Raw genomic sequence first — 16,919 nt, forward strand, 5'->3', positions numbered from 1 at the left:
CTGATAAAGCCTCACTTCCAGCTCTCAGTTGCTGTTCAGTTTTCCACTTGTCATGATTGATCATCTTTGTTGTGTCCGTAATGTGAAGTTAAGACTTCAGGAATAAGAAAGGTTCTTCCTTACAAAATGATTTATATGATGTTTCAATGTACATTTTAAAGTGTTATTTATAAAGAAACACTTTTTTAATAGTGTAAATAAAAAAATAAGAGCTTAAATGTTTAAGATTTTAGAAGCATCTCATTACAAAGAAATCATCGAAAGGCTGATGCTGCTTCAATGAATAATATGTAATAACCCAAGTACAGGGTTCTAAAGTAAGCAGGTTTTAGCTCCCCTTGTCCACTCTAGCCTGTCCACTCTAGCTGTGTGACCTAGATGTATTTCCTAACCTTAGCCTGGGTGCTCACCTGCAAGTGGGGAAAACAGCACTACCTAAGGTTGATGCCAGGGTTAAAATAATGCATTCTGAGGTGCTTGACCCAAAAATGGTAACTATTTTTCAAATTGCACAATAAATCGTGTTTTATGTATCAGGGACTAGTTCTCAAGTATGTCCTTAAAAATAACAGTAACCTAAAAACTCACAGTGCTGACGTTTTTGTTGAGCAGTAAGGTGTTGAAACTGTACCAGCTATTTTTAACCATTTGTCAGGAAAATCCCAATCAACATTTCTGGAAAAATAAGGAGATGCTGACTCTACCAACATTTGTGAAAATCAAACGCGATGAAAACCAGCTGAGATGTACACATTTCTGTGTCCTTCTATGTGACAACCTGATGTGATAAATTTATGTAAAATGTAAACATTTTTGTGCCATAAACATTACGTAGGCCAAACCTACCTTCCCTACTCAAACTCCCATGGGCCAGTGGGGACTGTCCACTTAAAGGGATGTTTCTGCGGCCGTGTCCCTTGGAAGCCCTGTGAGAACAGGACGGTAACACTGGAAGGTCTCTTGGGGGAGATAGGATGCAAGATGCAAGGAAGCCATCACCTCCAGTCAAGACTACCACAGTAGCGACGAATCTGCCAGTTACTTCCAGTGAGGTGGGGCGGAATGGTAGAAATAAACGGAGAGTTGTTTTTTTCTGCACTTAACCTTGAATTGTAGATAATGGCTATAAGGCTTAAATTTATAGTCTGGACAATTAAAACATCCCTTCATCCCTAAAAGCAAACACGCTTCTCTCCGGCGTCATTAACCAGCCCTGAGAACTCGGGTCTCGTGGTGCAGCCTTCCGGACCGCGTGGCTGCCAGGGGAGGGGGCGGTGGCCGATACCCAGAGCACGTGGCGGTCGGTGTGCCGTGTTCAAGTGGGTAACTCGGCCGGCGGGACTACGGTGGCCCGGAGGGCTTGAGAGGGCGCGCATGCGCGCTCTCTGAGTCGGTGAGAGAATGGCGGCAGGGCCAGGTGCCCGGGCGATGGTGCCCCTGCGGTTCCTCCTCTCGGCGCTGAAGCCCCGGATTCCTGGGCCTCAAGCCGTGCCCGCTGCCGCGTACGGGTAATGCGGCCGCCTCGCGGCTCCGGGCAGTCCCTGTCTGTGCGCTTTCGGGCGGGCGAGCGGGCGGGCGGCCGGGAGCGGTGCGCGCGGGCTCCGAGGGGGCGATTCCGGCGGCGAGGACTTGGGTTAGTCCGCCCCCGGCCCTGCCGACCTGGGGTGAGCGGGCCTTCGGTCATGCGTGAGCTGCGGTTCTGACTCTAGAGCCCTAATGTTAGCGATCGTGGATCCTAACCCCTTCCCTGTGCAGAGGAAAGAGCCCTAGGGAGGTGTTATCCCATTAGGATCCCGTGCCCTGGATCAGTCCAGCCAATGAAACATACTCCAAGTCAGAAAGAGTGAGAAAATTTGTGAAGGAGATGCATACATCCCCGGGACCCGGCAGCAACACAGGCTGTGTCTATGGAGCCCCAAAGAGCAGTTTTCCATTAGAGTGTATATAGAATCTTATAAGGGTTACAGGTGTCTTTGTCGTCCCCTGCCAGACATTTCTTTATTAGGCTAAAGATACACATATCTGATACCTGGGCTCCAAATTTCCTGTGAGGGTTGTATGCCACAGGTAGTCCGGACAGAACAAAAGGTTATCTGCATCAGTTATAAAACAAAGAACAAACTCATTAACATTTGGTCAAAACAAAGTCATTAACAGAGGTGTGTGAAGGAGGCAGGCAGACGAAGGACAACTTACAGATTTATCATGGCCTAGTCGGAATCGACTCCACGGCTATGAGTATAGGGTCGCTATGAGTCGGAATCGACTTCACGGCACTGGGTTTGGTTTGTTTTTGTTATGTTAAGCTCTCAGTTGCCCATTTTGAAATAAGAAAAACATGCTGGGGAGTATTCGGGGTCACAGAGGTACTTTTTCACGCACCACACTCATGACAGAACAAAGATTAGAATCCCAAGTCTCATTATTTATTGCTCTGTCTAGTCTCTCCACACCGTACGGGTAAAATGTCAATAATTACTCTTGTATCTTTTGTCAAAAATCAGCCTGAAAATGCTTGTGACTTAATAGCTCTTAGTACTGATGAAGATTAGATCACAGGACCCAAGTCCCCGGAGTTCTCTGTTTGCTGATCTCAAACTTCTAATGTGCAAAAGAATCACCTGGGGCACCTGTGAAAATTCAAACTCCCGGGCCTCATTCCCAGAGGTTTTGATATTGTGTAGGAAACCCTGGTGACGTAGTGGTTAAGTGCTATGGCAGCTAACCAGAAGGTCGGCAGTTCTGATCTGCCAGGTGCTCCTAGGAAACTCTATGGGGCAGTTATATTCTGTCCTATAGGGTCGCTATGAGCCGGAATGGACTCGACGGCTTGGGGTTTGGTTTTTTTTTTTTTTTTTTAGGTCTGCTGAGATGCCAAGACCCTGCCTTTTTTTCTTCTGACTTCCCTCCGCCCACTTTGAGATTAAAAACAACAAACTGGATCAGTCTCTGACCCGCTGTCTTAAACATGGGTGCTCTTGGCCCCAAGAGATACTGGGCAGGAAATGTGGATCAAGCAGCTTAAAGCTCTCTTTGTTCCCTACGAATGTACCTACACATGTACGTGCACACGCACCTACACATGTACGTGCACACGCACATACACACTTGCATGCATGCAATTAACTGCTGGTGGGTCGGTTCCAGTACTGATTAGGAAAAAAAGTCAAATGCTAGATAGATACCTGGCATTTAGAAACGTTACTTGATTTAATGTGGAAACTTACACAATTTGAAAACCTCTCATTTGGAATAAAGAAAAGAGAAAGCTCAGTCCAGCTTTTTAATTTTATGTTGTGATTGACTCACTGTTGGGTTTTGTTACTTGATTTACCAAAACCAAACTCATTGCCATTTCAACTCATTGTCAGGTAGCATCAGAGTATGTGACACCTGAGCTTCAGCCCATGAACAGTTTGCCTGCAGATAACAATGGGAGCTACTAAGACACACTTTTCTTTGAAATTTCTACTTATTACCTTAAAGTAACAACTATTAGCTACAATAAAGTATTATCTACCCACCAAAAAAAAATAAAATAAAATAATCTGTTGCCATGGAGTCGATTCTGACTCATAGCAACCCTATAGGACAGAGCAGAACTGCCCCATAGGGCTTCCAAGGAGTGGCTGGTGATTCAAACTGCCGACCTTTTGGTTAGCAGCCACATGCTTAACTACTGTGCCATCAGGGCTCCCATAATTGATGTAGGTTCTTTTTTTTTTTTTAACTTTAGAATTTTCAGGACTATTTTGATAGAGATGGAATGTCAGTGGCTCCAATATATATATATCAATAGTGAAAAAATGGATATTTTATCCAGTTTCCTCTTTGCAGAAAGGGATTGAAATACACTTACTGTGATTGCACTAATATTGAAGTTATGATAGGTTATTTAATGGTTAAAGGAAGGCCCCATTCACTTAGCTGCCTTACGAATCATTCTTTTTAAACTATCTGAAAAACAGGTTTCTCTGGATTTTGATCTGCCATTTTATAAATGCAGCTACAAATTGATATGGGGTGTATCTGGGAAGCAGTCACTGTATTGGTTAATCCTGTCACAAGGCTGCAGCCCAGCGTACATAGGCAAAAGCATTCCTGTAAAACCCAGTGTGCAAACTGCAGATACGTTGTATTCCAAGACCTTGTTTGTAAGTCAGTCGTTTAAAACTGTGATCTGTTTTCTTATTTCATAATTTGTAGTTTGTTCCTAGGTCAGACCATAAAAGTCTTTTCTACCTGAAATTGTACTTTATGTACAAAGTTAATTATAAAATGTAGTGCCCATGAATAACAGTCTGCCAGGAGGGAGAATATTTTCAGAATTCCACCTTGGGATGCCATTCCTGAAGACCATTTGCCACCTCCCCCCGCCCCAGCACCTACCACAGCCCCCTGTTGGGCAGTCAGTGATGTGCCCCCCAGTGCCTGAGCCCTGTGAGGGGCTCTGTTAGCCCAGGACACCATGAGGTTACAGAAAAAGCATGGCCTTTGGGCTTCAGGTGGCTTTGTGAATGTGGTCAGGTTACTAAACCTCTCTGTGCCTTGTGCCTTGCAGAGCTGTGGTGAGGTTTTGAGACAATGATTGTAAAAGCGTGGAGTTTAATAAATACTAAATGCTTACTAGGTATAATTAGAGGAGCCCTGGTGGTGCAGTGATTAAGCGCTCGGCTGCTAACCAAAAGGCCAACGGATCGAACCCAGCAGCTGCCCTGCTGAAGTTGTGGCAGTCTGGTTCCATAAAGATTTTAGCCTTGGAAACCCTATGGGGCAGTTCTTTCCTGTGCTATGAGTTGAAATGGATTGGACAGCAGTGGGTTTGGTGGTGCAATTAGTAATGATACAAATATGAATATTTAAGTAATAATATAGTGTACTTTTCCAGTTACCTTCCAGTCAACACATGACCACCCCATATGTTTCAGAGTAGAACTGAGCTCCATAGGGTTTTCAATGGCTGATTTTTTACAAGTAGATCTCCAGGCCTTTCTTTCAAGGAACCTCTGGGTAGACTTAAAACTGCAAACTTTCAGTAAGCTGTGGGTAGATAGGGGCCTTGGTGTCTCAGTGGTTAAGCATTTGGCTGCTAACCAAAAGGTCAGCAGTTCAAATCTACCAGCTGCTCCTTGAAAATCCTGTGGGAAAGTTCTGCTCTGTCCTGTAGGGTCACTATGGTCACCATGAGTCAGAATCGATTCGATGGCAATGGATTTGTTTTTTTGGTGGGTAGATAATACTTTATTGTAGCTAATCGTTGTAACTTCAAGGTAATAAGTAGAACTTTCAAAGTAAAGTGTGCTTTACTCAGTAGCTCCCATTGTTATCTGTAAACAAACTGTTTACAGGCTGAAGCTCAAATGTCACATACTCCGATGCTACCTGTGGCTTTTAGCAGTGTGGTGGGCAGGTGGCCTATAATTCTCAAATTCTTTAATTGTGAAATTAGGGTTAGTGTGTGGTGCAGTGATTAAGCACTTGGCTGCTAACCGGTAGGTCGGTGGTTCAAACCCACCAGCAGCTCTGCAGGAGAAAGATGTGGCAGTCACTTCTGTAAAGATTACAGCCTTGGAAATCCTATGGGGCAGTTCTGCTCTGTCCTGTAGGATCGCTATGAGTCCATATCAGCTTGACAGCAACGGTTTTTTGTTTTTGTTATTTTTGTTTTGGTAGTATGCATCTCACAGAGCCAAAGACACAGAGTAACAGGTGTTAGTTTTAATTTGCTGCTTGCTCTGGCTGTTACACTCCTATTGCTAACCAAAAGGTCAGCAGTTTGAATACACCAGCAGCTTCTTGGAAACTGTATGGGGCAGTTCTACTCTGTCCTATAGGGTCGCTGTGAGTCGGCCTTGACTCGTCCGCAGTGGGTTTGGTTTTTTTGGTTACACTCCTGACTGGCTTCTGGGAGCCTCCTCCCTGTCTGGCAGGAGCAGCTCATCCGCAGGTCAAGCTGATTGCCACTGTGTTGTAGTCTTCCTCCTTCCCTTCCACTAGACTGCCTGTCCAGCCCCCAGAGAAGGGAGTCGGGGACAGATATGCAGTGAGACAGGCTCTTTTCTCTGAGCCTGCCTACTTGCAGGCTGTTTTTAAAAAGGAGACAAAAGTTTTTTTTCCCTCTTCAAAATTAACTCAGTACAATCATTCTCAACCTTGGTTATCTATTGGAATCTCCTGGGGAATTTAAAAACGAGTCTGGATCCCACCCTAGAGATTCTGATTTTGTATATCCTGGGCAGCTGGCGATTTCAAGTTTTGCCAGATGACTCAGGTCTAAGCTTGAGTTCCACTGAGTGAGGGGAGGGCAGGAAGCGCTCTAGGAATCAAGGATTGAGTGGCTGACTTGTAGGTGGTGGGCAGGCACAGGAAACTTGCTGACTTCCCTTACACCCCTGGGGTCTCTGTACCCCCACTTCTCTTTCATAGTACTTCTCACACTGCATAGTAGCTGCTGGCTGCAGGTTTGATTACGCGTCTCCTGCTAGATTCTGAGTCCAAGCTACGGAAGGACATAGCCTTATTGCCCAACACAGAGTAGGTGGTCAGAAAGTGAATGAATGAATGAACAGTGCAGTAGGTTGTATTGTTTCTGGGCGTGCTGAAGCAGATTCCAAGCCTCTACCCCAGAATTACTGAATTACAGGCTCCAGGGCTTGTCCTGGAAACCCTGGTGGTGTAGTGGTTAAGTGCTACGGCTGCCAACCAAAAGGTCGGCAGTTCGAATCCGCCAGGCGCTCCTTGAAAACTCTGGGGCAGTTCTACTCTGTCCTATAGGGTCTCTATGAGTCGGAATCGACTCGACGGCACTGGGTTTGGTTTTTGGTTTTTTGGGAGGTTGTCCTAGGCATGTATAGTTTTAAATCTCTGCGGGTGATTCTAATGAACACGCCTCTTAAGAACACCTGGATTAGAAAGATTATTAGGAGGAGAGAAAGTGGCAGAAAAGACAAATTGACACCCCAAGGGAAAGGGATTTGTTTTGGTTCTTTAAAATATCTGAAGTTCTCTATCCTTTTTTCTACCTGAGTTTGGGAAATTTAGTATCTTGAATGTGGCCCAAGTAGTAAGCAGATGTTAGGGCCATAGAAGGCTGGTCTTTACAGCATGGTTTTCATTCAGTCAGCGTACACATAATGTCTGTCCAAGGCCTGACCACCACTCACGGGGCACTATGAAAAGCTGGAGAAACAGTGCTGTGCTTATCTCTTGTCATCTTGTGTCTATGTGAAAATAAATCAGGAGTCAGCGACTCTTATCCTTGAAAATAAAACTTTTTCTTACATTTGAAATTGGTTGATTTGCTTTCGTTGACTGACAGTTCTCTGTCCTGTTTCCCCAACTTGGAGACCCATGAAAAGTGTTTGGCAGCCTCCCTGGGCCAGCGGGGGCGGGGGAGGGGAGCGGGGCTGATAATGGCACACACCTCTGCTGCGATCATCGATCGTCGTAGGAGTGGATGAGGAGACCTAGCATGTTTTCTTTTCCCCCACCACGATGAAGAGCACCCCTCAATCTCCCCACACCCTTAGGCTTCTTAACTTCCTCTTTGTCCCAGGCTCCTGCCAGGCTGAACCACTGGCTTGTCCGCATATTCCGCCCTTGCTCCTGGGCCTTTTATCGTGCTGTTTCTGATTCCAGAAATGCCCTCCCCACCACACTCCGTTTTCAGAGCTTTCCCCATCTCAGATGCTACATTTCCCTTCCCCAGATACCTCTGCCCAGCCCATCAGATCTCTGTGTCTCCTGCAAAGTAGTCTGCCTTTGTTTCCTTTTCTCACAGGGATTCCAGTATGTAAGGTTCTAAACTACCTGGTTTTATTTCTGTATTCTGATTAAAAAAGTCTAATTAGGCAACCCCAGAAATATTGGATGGTGATAATGAGAAAAAGAGATTTGAAATAGGGAACCAAAACATAGATACAGCAAAGTACAGAGGGAATTTAGAGGGGGTTTTTTGCAAAGCAGACTCAGGAATGATAAGGAGTGGAAGGAAAGGAAGCTTGGGCCTTAGAAGAGCGGTGAAAGTGTAGGGTGAAGGGTTTGCCCTTTGTCCCCCGTTCCTAGAAGGTAACCTCTAGACCCTTCGAATTACCTGAGTGATGGGGTGTCTGTTATTCATGAGGACTCCAGACCACACCTGAGAGTTTATGCTGAGGGTGGGGACTGGCCACTGCAGAAGGACCCACAAAGACCCATCATGTGATGCCAGCTTCCTGGTCAGGGTGGGAGGCTGGAGATTGGGTTCAACCACGTGGGTGATCATTCATGCCCACATAACAAAACCCCAATAAAAACTGGGTGCTGAAGCTTGGGTGAGCTTACCTGAATAAAAGCACATCTGTGTGCCAGGAGGGTGACACAGAAGCTCCATGTTTGGGGCCCTCCCAGACCTCTCCTTACAGGACTCTCGCTTTGCACCCTTTACGCTGTAAAACTAAGATAGTGCTTTCCTAAGGTCTGTGAGTTGTTGCAGTGAGTTATCCCGCCTGAGGGCTAGTGAGGATTTGTAGCCACTTGGTGGTCAGAAGTGCGGGTGTTCTGCGGACCCCTGAGCTTGTGGCTGATACCCTGAGGGCAGTGAGAACCCTTTGAGTTTGCAGCCTGCTGGTCAGAAGTGCAGGTGACCCAGGGAGTCCCTGAACTGGCAGCCAGTGTCTGAAGTGCAGGCAATCAGTGGAGGACTGTGCCCTTTACCTGTGAAGATGGTCCTAGCTCCGGGTAGGTGGTATCTGCGGTAAGCTGGTGTGCGGGCCGCTCTTTGGGCCCCTGTTGGAGATGCACGCAGCAGAGTCAGCACCACCAGGCAGGCTCAGGACACTTAGCAAAGTGGTGGTGGGGTTTCCTCCCATTGTGTGTGTCATCCTCACAGGGCACACATACAAGCATTTCTTTGGCGCTGCAAAGAGGGCAGCCCTAAAATTCTTTAGGGCACCAGGAGTAATAAAGCAAGTAGTGGCGCTGTGTATGCTCGCTCTACGTGAGAGATGTACGTGCCAGTCTTCCCTGTTTTGAGAGTTGCCTCATTTTATTTGGCAAATACAGAAAATACAAATAAGAACTACAGCTCCAGCCGTGTGTCTCAAGCTCCTTTCTCTTCCTCAGTCATTGATCCTTCTCTGAGGCTTACAGAGCGAATCCTGTGTCTTCTCTCTTACCAGACTGTGACCAAAGCAGGTGTGCCGATAAATAAACGTTTTCTGAAAGAGACTGTCTTAGCAGAGTATATTTCGTTGTTGTTGTCTTGATTAACAATGCACGTGAACTCCCAGAGAAGAAGGGCATTTTCGGTGAGAAAGCTGGTGGGTAGTACTGCTTGATCACTGCTTCCTCTCCTCGGTGTTCCTGTAGACAGTGGGCTTACAGGTACGTCAGGTCTCACCACCACCCAGCTCTATCTTATGTTTTTCCAGAAATTGTTGTTTAAGACTTAATATACCTGTGTTGGAAGCCCTGGTGGTGTAGTGGTTACGAGCTACATCTGCTAACCAAAAAGTCGGCAGTTGGAATCCACCAGGCACCCTTTGGAAGCCCTATGGGGCAGTTGTACTCTGCTCTATAGGGTGTCTATGAGTCAGAATCAACTCAACGGCAACAGGTTTTATACCTGTATTGAACACACTTGTTTCTGTGGCTTTCCTTGATTGAAATTGGCGAGGGAGGTGGAACCTGAAGAGGAGACAGGACTTCAGCTTTTCAGAAGTGTTGTTTCGAAAGTCGTTTTGACTAAGGGCAGAGGCAGGGGTCGGGAGTGAGACAACGGTTGATTTTAATTCATCAAGGGCCAACCGGAAGTAGAGGAGCACCTCCTTTGGTATCTGCCCGAGCATGCCACAGGGTCCCCTGCGCCCTCCACGTAGCCATCAGCCCTGGCACACTGTCGGGGCCTTGGAGCCTGACGCAGGCGCTGTATGCACTCTGTTGCACGTCCCTAGACAGTGATTTCGTAGCTTCTGGAAAAGCAGCTGAGGAGAGGTCGGTGGGAATGCCTGGTGTGGCCCACATCACTCAGAAGAGAATGCCCGGGCCCTCTCCTGTGCCAAGTGTGGCCCAGCTACACTGCTAGATCATGGAAGGTCCTGGGTCAAGGAGGGTCAGTGGCAGAGGGAGGGCTCTTAAGATGGGGGCTTAGGGCCATGGCTATTTAACAGTCATCACAGAAATAATAGCTCAAGAGCCAGTGTGGCCACATCAAGGCATGGTGACATTCCCGATCAGAGCCCCCTGCAGCTGGCCAGAAAGCACAAGCCCTATACCTAGAGGATTCCGTTGGGGCCAGGGTCATCCTGTTAGATTGTTGGGACCAACCTTGTCCTTGGAGTCACCACCAAGATGGCTGGAGGCTGGGTAGCTTCTCTAGACCTGCTGAGGGTCAGAGTGGTGGGTCCAGGGTCTGTGCTTATGAGGCCCATGCTTGCGTTGATCATGTGGGGCCTTCAGGGTGGCCTGCCTACCGTGCTGTAGGTCCCCTGCTAGGAGGGATGTGCCCATGGGCCTGTGTGGCTGTGGTCTCAACAGGCATCTTGGCGCCATTCTAGGTGAGCCCTGGGCTGGGTGCTGGCAGGGCTTTCAGGTATGAAGACACGTTCCAGGTTTAGTTTGCTGTCCAGCGAAGAAGATGCAGCTCAGGTCACTTTCTAGGATGGAAAACCGAGGCACAGAGTCACACTCACCCAAGGCGCCTGAGGAGGAAGGGTGCTGGAGCTGACCCGTGGTATAATAGGGCAGCCACGTCAAATTGGTACTGCAGCTAAGTAATTTTACTTTGGGGCGGGTGTTTTCTTCCAGCACCTCAGTGACCTCTGCGAAGGTGGCCGTGAATGGTGTTCACCTGCACTATCGGCGGACTGGAGAGGGAGACCACGCAGTCCTGCTGTTGCCCGGGATGCTAGGTCGGGCGCTGCTGAGGGAGTGCACTCACCCTGCTCAAGGCCAGATTCTGAGGAGCGGTTCCAGTGTCTTGATGAAATGCTTTAAATAATATTTACTGCAACCAAATTTAAGTGATTTAACAAAATAGATAACTTTCTACAACATGCATTTTTTTTCCCTTTAAGCATCCAGTTTTCCTCAAGTAATGCACTAAGCTGCAATTGCCCACAATTGGGGGTGGTGGTGGAAGGGGCCAGGGAAAGGGGTGCAGGAAGGAGGGGATGGATAGGTGGGGGGATGGGGTTCCCAGGATATGGGACTTCTGGTGCCAAAACCGGGATGAATGGATTACCTACTTGTGGTTGATTGTATGTTTAAGTAAAATGGGAGCTAAGAATAAAAGCTTAAACCCCTTTTGAAAATCAAAATTAGACTAGCATGTTATTCTGGCTTGGTGTATGGGCGGTCCCCGGCGCTGGTGTTGGCGTTTCCTTATCAGGAGTCCTAAACTGGTTACTAGCTACATACAGTCCCTCAGCATGTCTTTAGCTTTTGGTATTCCTGACGCCAGTACCCTGGTCTTCAGGTGTACATATGTGTGCCCGGAAGCAATGACCTCCCTATGTCTGATGTTGGGCTTGAGTTGGACTGTCTCCTTTTCCCACCTCTCACCACCGCCCCTCATCCAGGGTGTCCAGACCCAAGGGCCGGACGGGTTAAGAGCTGCTGCGGCGGTCCCTCCGGCTCAGGGACCGCGGAGAAGCCGTGTGGGCCAGAGCGCTACACATGGGCTTGAAATCTGCTTGTTTGATTTTGGGTTCGCCTTTCTGAATTAGTTACCTGACCTTGAGAAGGGTGTATCTTGCTAGGAAGAATGGTGAACCTTAATAATGTTAAATGATCCTATACCATCTTGAAAGACCTTTGCCAATATAGTTAGTTTATCAGGCAAGGTGTGGCCCGAGCTACAAGTTCCCAGAAATTGAGCACACGTTAAAATGCAGCGCTTACTTGCCCCTAGATCTGGGTTCTCCACGATCTGGCTGCCCCCACCGAGTGCAGAGGTGTGAGTACCACCGAAGCCTGAGAAGCCTGGGCTGCACCAATGGCTGTGACTGCCTGGGTGGCCAGGGAAGTCCGCCACAGGCTCAAGAATATAGGCCCACTTGTGGGTGTCCACTATTTTGTCCTGTTTTCATGAAACAAGCTAATCTGACATCTTCCCTCCCCCCATATTGGTGTTTTAGCTTAGTTTTCTGGTTGCTGATTATAGCCAGAAAATAAACTTCGGGTGTGTTCATATTGTAACCCACATCCGGAATTTTAGAATGGTTTTTTTACTTTGCATACATGACTGGATCAAGTCTCGTAAATTTGTCTACAGGTATTAATTACTGAACTATCATTCGTAACAGTTGCTTAAAAAGAAAGATAATGTAGAAGTATATCGTATCTGTAAGTCTGTTCCTGTACAGTTTTGTTCCTTCTTAAAAACAAAACAAAGTACAGATTAAGAAGAGGAGGTATTGAACCAGGACTCTGTCCTCAAAATGGCCACTAGGTGGCGACAGGAGGCCAGGGAAGGAAGAAGCCGGCCTCCCAGCCATGAGTCCCATCTTGGTCTGGCTGCTCTCCTGGTGATATTCCCAGGGCTGCCTTAGAGTACAAACCAGTTAGTTCGTTTTAAGAATGTTGCGGTTTCAGTTTTTACTGGATTGTATTAGAAACAATGAAAATGTTCATGGGCTATTTTAGGAAGTGGAGAGACTGATTTTGGACCACAGGTTAGGAACCTGAATAAGAAACGCTTCACGGTGGTCGCATGGGATCCTAGAGGATATGGACATTCCAGACCCCCAAATCGAGATTTTCCGATGGACTTTTTTGAAAGGGATGCAAAGGATGCTGTTGATTTGATGAAGGTACGTCTTAGGAAAGGGGCTAGGGGCCGGAGGCTGACTGGGCCTGTCTTCATTTATTTTGTTTAACTTTTACTGTTTTTAGTTTTTACAAAGATAACACCATGTGCTTCCTATAGAAAATTCAAGGAGTTCAAATAGATATAAAGAAGAAACTAGAAATTTCAGCCCTACAGTCTAGAGACACTGCTATCAAGACTCCGAGGGTCCGCCTTCCATGCCAGTCTCACCCATACATAAATACACAGTTTTGTATAGGTGTCATCACACTATGCATAATGGTTTTTCAACCTGCTATTTTCATTGAACAATTTTTCAGGGAGATATTTCCAGGTCAGTAAATGTAAATTTACATAAGTCTAATAATGGGTGCCTAGTATTATTCAACTGGAATCGACTCAACAGCACTGAGTTTTTTAGTATTCAATTGCATGGATGTCCTAGTGTCATTTCACCTAGCTTCTGAGGGTAGACTGTTAACTTTATTTTTAAGAGCTGTTTTGTTTCGTTGCGATTATTAACAGTGCAGTGAACATGTCCGTAGACATTTTAGCTGTTCTGTTTTCTTGCTGTTACGAACACTGCTGTGTGGACATCTTGGACGTATCTCCTAGGGTACATGTGCAGGGGTTTCATAGGATTTAGCAGATGACTTGATAGGTTTAAAAACCTGTTGCTGTCGAGTCAGCTCGACTTAAAGTGACCCTATAGGACAGAGTAGAACTGCCCCATAGAGTTTCCAAGGAGCACCTGGTGGATTTGAACTGCTGACCTTTTGGTTAGCAACTGTAGCACTGAACCACTAGGCCACCAGGGTTTCCTTGCTAGGTTTAGGAGATGCAAATGTTCATGTTTACAAGATCATGCCAAATTGTTATTCATGGTATCTTGGATCGGTATTTGTTAATTTCTTACCATTAATTTTCACATTATTTCTGTTTTTACTTCTAGGCAGCGTCTCTCAGATTTAATCTTTGTTCGTTTTCCCTGCCAGTCACATTTTTCCAGACCCTGATTGATCACCCTAGAACTAACATGAGCTCCTTATGGTACTGTTCTTTTCCAGCCTATCTCTAGCCAGTGCCTCCTACAGTTGCCATCAGTGGGGATTACCAGGTGCAGTTACTTTAGTTCTTCCAGCAAATCGAAAGTTCCCCTCTCTGATCTACATACTAACATGCTTGCATCCTGCAGACTGTCCTTGCACAAGTATGCACACACGTGTACACATTGTATTTGTCTTAGCCAAGTACACCTGGTCTCAATTGTTTCTAGTTCCTGGAGGTTTTCTCCAACCAGAGATGTAGCTCTTTCATAGTTCAAAGCAACACTATGTACTCAGGGTTTTATGACACTTAAATTTACACCAAAACTAATGGTGAGGAAATATTATGTCATCAAATGGCAGACTCTAGGATTGTTCATTGTGCACTCTGTTGAATTTGTCACAGACACTGAAGTTTTCAAAGGTCTCTCTGCTGGGATGGAGCGATGGTGGGATAACAGCACTCATTGTGGCTGCAAAATACCCATCTTACATCAACAAGATGGTGATCTGGGGGGCCAATGCCTACGTCACTGGTGAGGACGAAGTCATCTACCAGGGTAGGTCCAGGAACTGGCCATGGCACGGCCACCAGGACCCTTCCCTGTCCTTTCGCTTCGCATCTGCTAATTAAGCTATGACAGACAAGTCACAACTCTGCTTTCAGTTCTCGGTTCTGCCAGGAGAAGAATGACAGATTCTCAGAAAAGTAGTGCAATTTGACCAGCCCATGTTTTAAGGCTATTTTTAGAAGTGAAACTTTTATGACTCTGGAAAAGGCTAAGTAAAATCACTATTTACATTCCTACTGATAGTGAACCTCAAGGAAGAGGGGGGCCCAGGCAGTGTTGCTAAAAACCTCATCTAAGGTAACGTGACAGCGTAACAGGGAGTATTGTATTCCAGTATGAAACCTTACATTTTTATTCAAAGAACTTCTGTTCCACTTGCAGTTTTTAAGGTTGTCCTTCAAGCTTGCCTTGGAGGTTTGTTTGTTGGTGGTGGTGTTTTAGGTGAAAGTTTACAATGCAAAGTAGTTCCTCATTCAGAAATTTACACACAAATGGTTTTGTGATATTGGCTGCAGTCCTTGCAATGTGCCAGCACTTTCCCCCTTTCCATCCCAGGTTCTCCGGGTCCATTCATCCAGTTTTCCTGCCCCTCCCTGCCTTCTCATCTTTGCTTTTGGGCGGGTGTTGCCGATTTTGTCTCATATACTTGATTGAACTAAGAAACACGTTGCTCACATGTGTTACTGTTTGTTTTATAGGCCTGTCTAATATTTAGCCAAAAGGTGGATTTTCGGAATGGCTTCAGTTCTGAGTTAGAAGGTGTCTGGGGACCGTAGTCCTGGGGGTTCCTCCAGTCTCTGTCAGTCTTTTTTTTTTTTTTTTTTTTTTTTGTGAGTCTGAATTTTGTTCTACACTTTTCTCCATCTCTGTCTAGAACCCTCTATTATGATCCCTGTCAGAGTGGTTGTTGGTGGTAGCCAGGCATCATCTAATTCAGGGCTCAGGCTGGTGGAGGCTGTGGTAATTGTGGTCTGTTAGTCTTTTAGACTAATATCTTCCTTGTGTCTTTTGTTTTCTTCATTCTCCTTTGCTCCAGACAGTGTGGGACCAACAGATGTTTCTTAGATGGCTGCTCCCAAACTTTTAAGACCCCAGATGCTACTTAACTGGAGTAGGTTGTAGAACATATTCTATATGAACTATTTTATACCAGTTGATATATATGTCCCATGAGACCAGTAACTCAGTCCCTAAGGGATTGGATGTGTGTCTAGGAAGCTTCTTTGGTTTTGCCTTAGTCAAGTTGTGCTGACTTTCCCTATATTGTGTGTTGTCTTTCCTTTCACCAAAGTTAAAACTTGCCTATTATCTAGTTACTGATTTCCCCTCCCCAGCCCTCGCTGGTAACCATCAAAGATTGTTTTTCTGTGTATAAACTTTTTCTTGGGTTTTTATAATAGTGATTTCTTATAATATTTGTCATTTTGTGATTGACTTATTTCACTCAGCATAATGCCCTCCAGATGCATCCATGTTGTGAGATGTTTTGAAGATTTATCATTGTTCTTTATTGTTGTGTAGTATACCATTCTGTGTATCTTAGTTATCTAGTGCCACTATAGTAGAAATACTACAAATGGATGGCTTCAACAAAGAGAGATTTGCTCTTTCACAGTCTAATGGGCTAGAAGTCCAAATTCAGGGCATCAACTCCAGGGGAGGGTTTCTCTTACTGTTGGCTCTGGAGGGAGGTCCTTGTCATCAGTCTTCCCCTGGACTAGCAGCTTCTCAGCACAGGGACCCTGGCTGTTGTTTCCTGGTGGTATGAGGTCCTCCTGTATCTGCTCACTTCTCTCTTATATCTCAAGAGATGGACTAAAGATACAACCTAATCTTGTAGATTGAGTCCTGCCTCATTAACATAACTGCCTCTAATCCCACCGCATTAACATCATAGAGGTAGGATTTACAACACTTAGGAAAATCACATTAGATGACAAAATGGTGGATAATCACACAGTACTGGAAATCATGGCCTAACCAAGTTGATGCACATTTCTGGGGGGACACAGTTCCGTCCACAAGGGGCATTTAGGTTATTTCTGTCTTTTTGCTATTGTGAGTAATGCTACAGTGAACGTGGGCGTGCGGATGTCTATTCATGTAAAAAAAAAAAAAAGTACTGACTGTTATTTCTCTAGGATATATTCCTAGGAGTGGGATGGCTGGATTATACGGTATTTCTGTTTCTAGCTTTTTAAGGTAGCCCCGTATTGTTTTCCATAGTGGTCGTACCATTTTACATTCTCCCTGCAACCTCTCCAACATTTGTTATTTTCTGTTTTTTTTTTTTTTTTAGTGCTAGTAATGCTGGGGTAAGATGGTATCTCATTGTAGTTTTGATTTGCATTTCTCTAATGGCAAGTGGGGAAACCCTGGTGGCGTAGTGGTTAAGTGCCATGGGTGCTAACCAAAGTGTTGGCAGTTCAAATCCACCAGGTGCTCCTTGGAAACTCTATGGGACAGTTCTACTCTGTCCTATAGGGTTGCTATGAGTCGAAATTCACTCGACGG

At 45.8% G+C, this 16,919-nt stretch overlaps 1 protein-coding gene across 4 annotated transcripts in view; it reads left to right on the forward strand.

Annotated features, from left to right (window-relative positions):
* The first annotated feature begins 34 nt into the window (after positions 1 to 34).
* Positions 35 to 16,919, forward strand: part of BPHL (biphenyl hydrolase like) — a 35,441-nt gene continuing 18,556 nt past the window's right edge. For all 4 annotated transcript variants that reach the window (XR_002787624.2, XR_010321117.1, XM_023557643.2 and 1 more), the window contains exons 1-4: positions 35 to 1,508; positions 10,786 to 10,889; positions 12,625 to 12,791; positions 14,240 to 14,393. Coding sequence is in view for 2 of the 4 variants with exons in the window: in XM_023557643.2 (XP_023413411.2) it covers positions 1,402 to 1,508; positions 10,786 to 10,889; positions 12,625 to 12,791; positions 14,240 to 14,393 (532 nt within the window). In the remaining 2 variants the exon portion in view is untranslated. The remainder of the gene's footprint in view (positions 1,509 to 10,785; positions 10,890 to 12,624; positions 12,792 to 14,239; positions 14,394 to 16,919) is intronic.

The sequence above is a fragment of the Loxodonta africana genome, chromosome 1 (assembly GCF_030014295.1).
Source record: "Loxodonta africana isolate mLoxAfr1 chromosome 1, mLoxAfr1.hap2, whole genome shotgun sequence".
Classification (NCBI taxonomy): domain Eukaryota; kingdom Metazoa; phylum Chordata; class Mammalia; order Proboscidea; family Elephantidae; genus Loxodonta; species Loxodonta africana.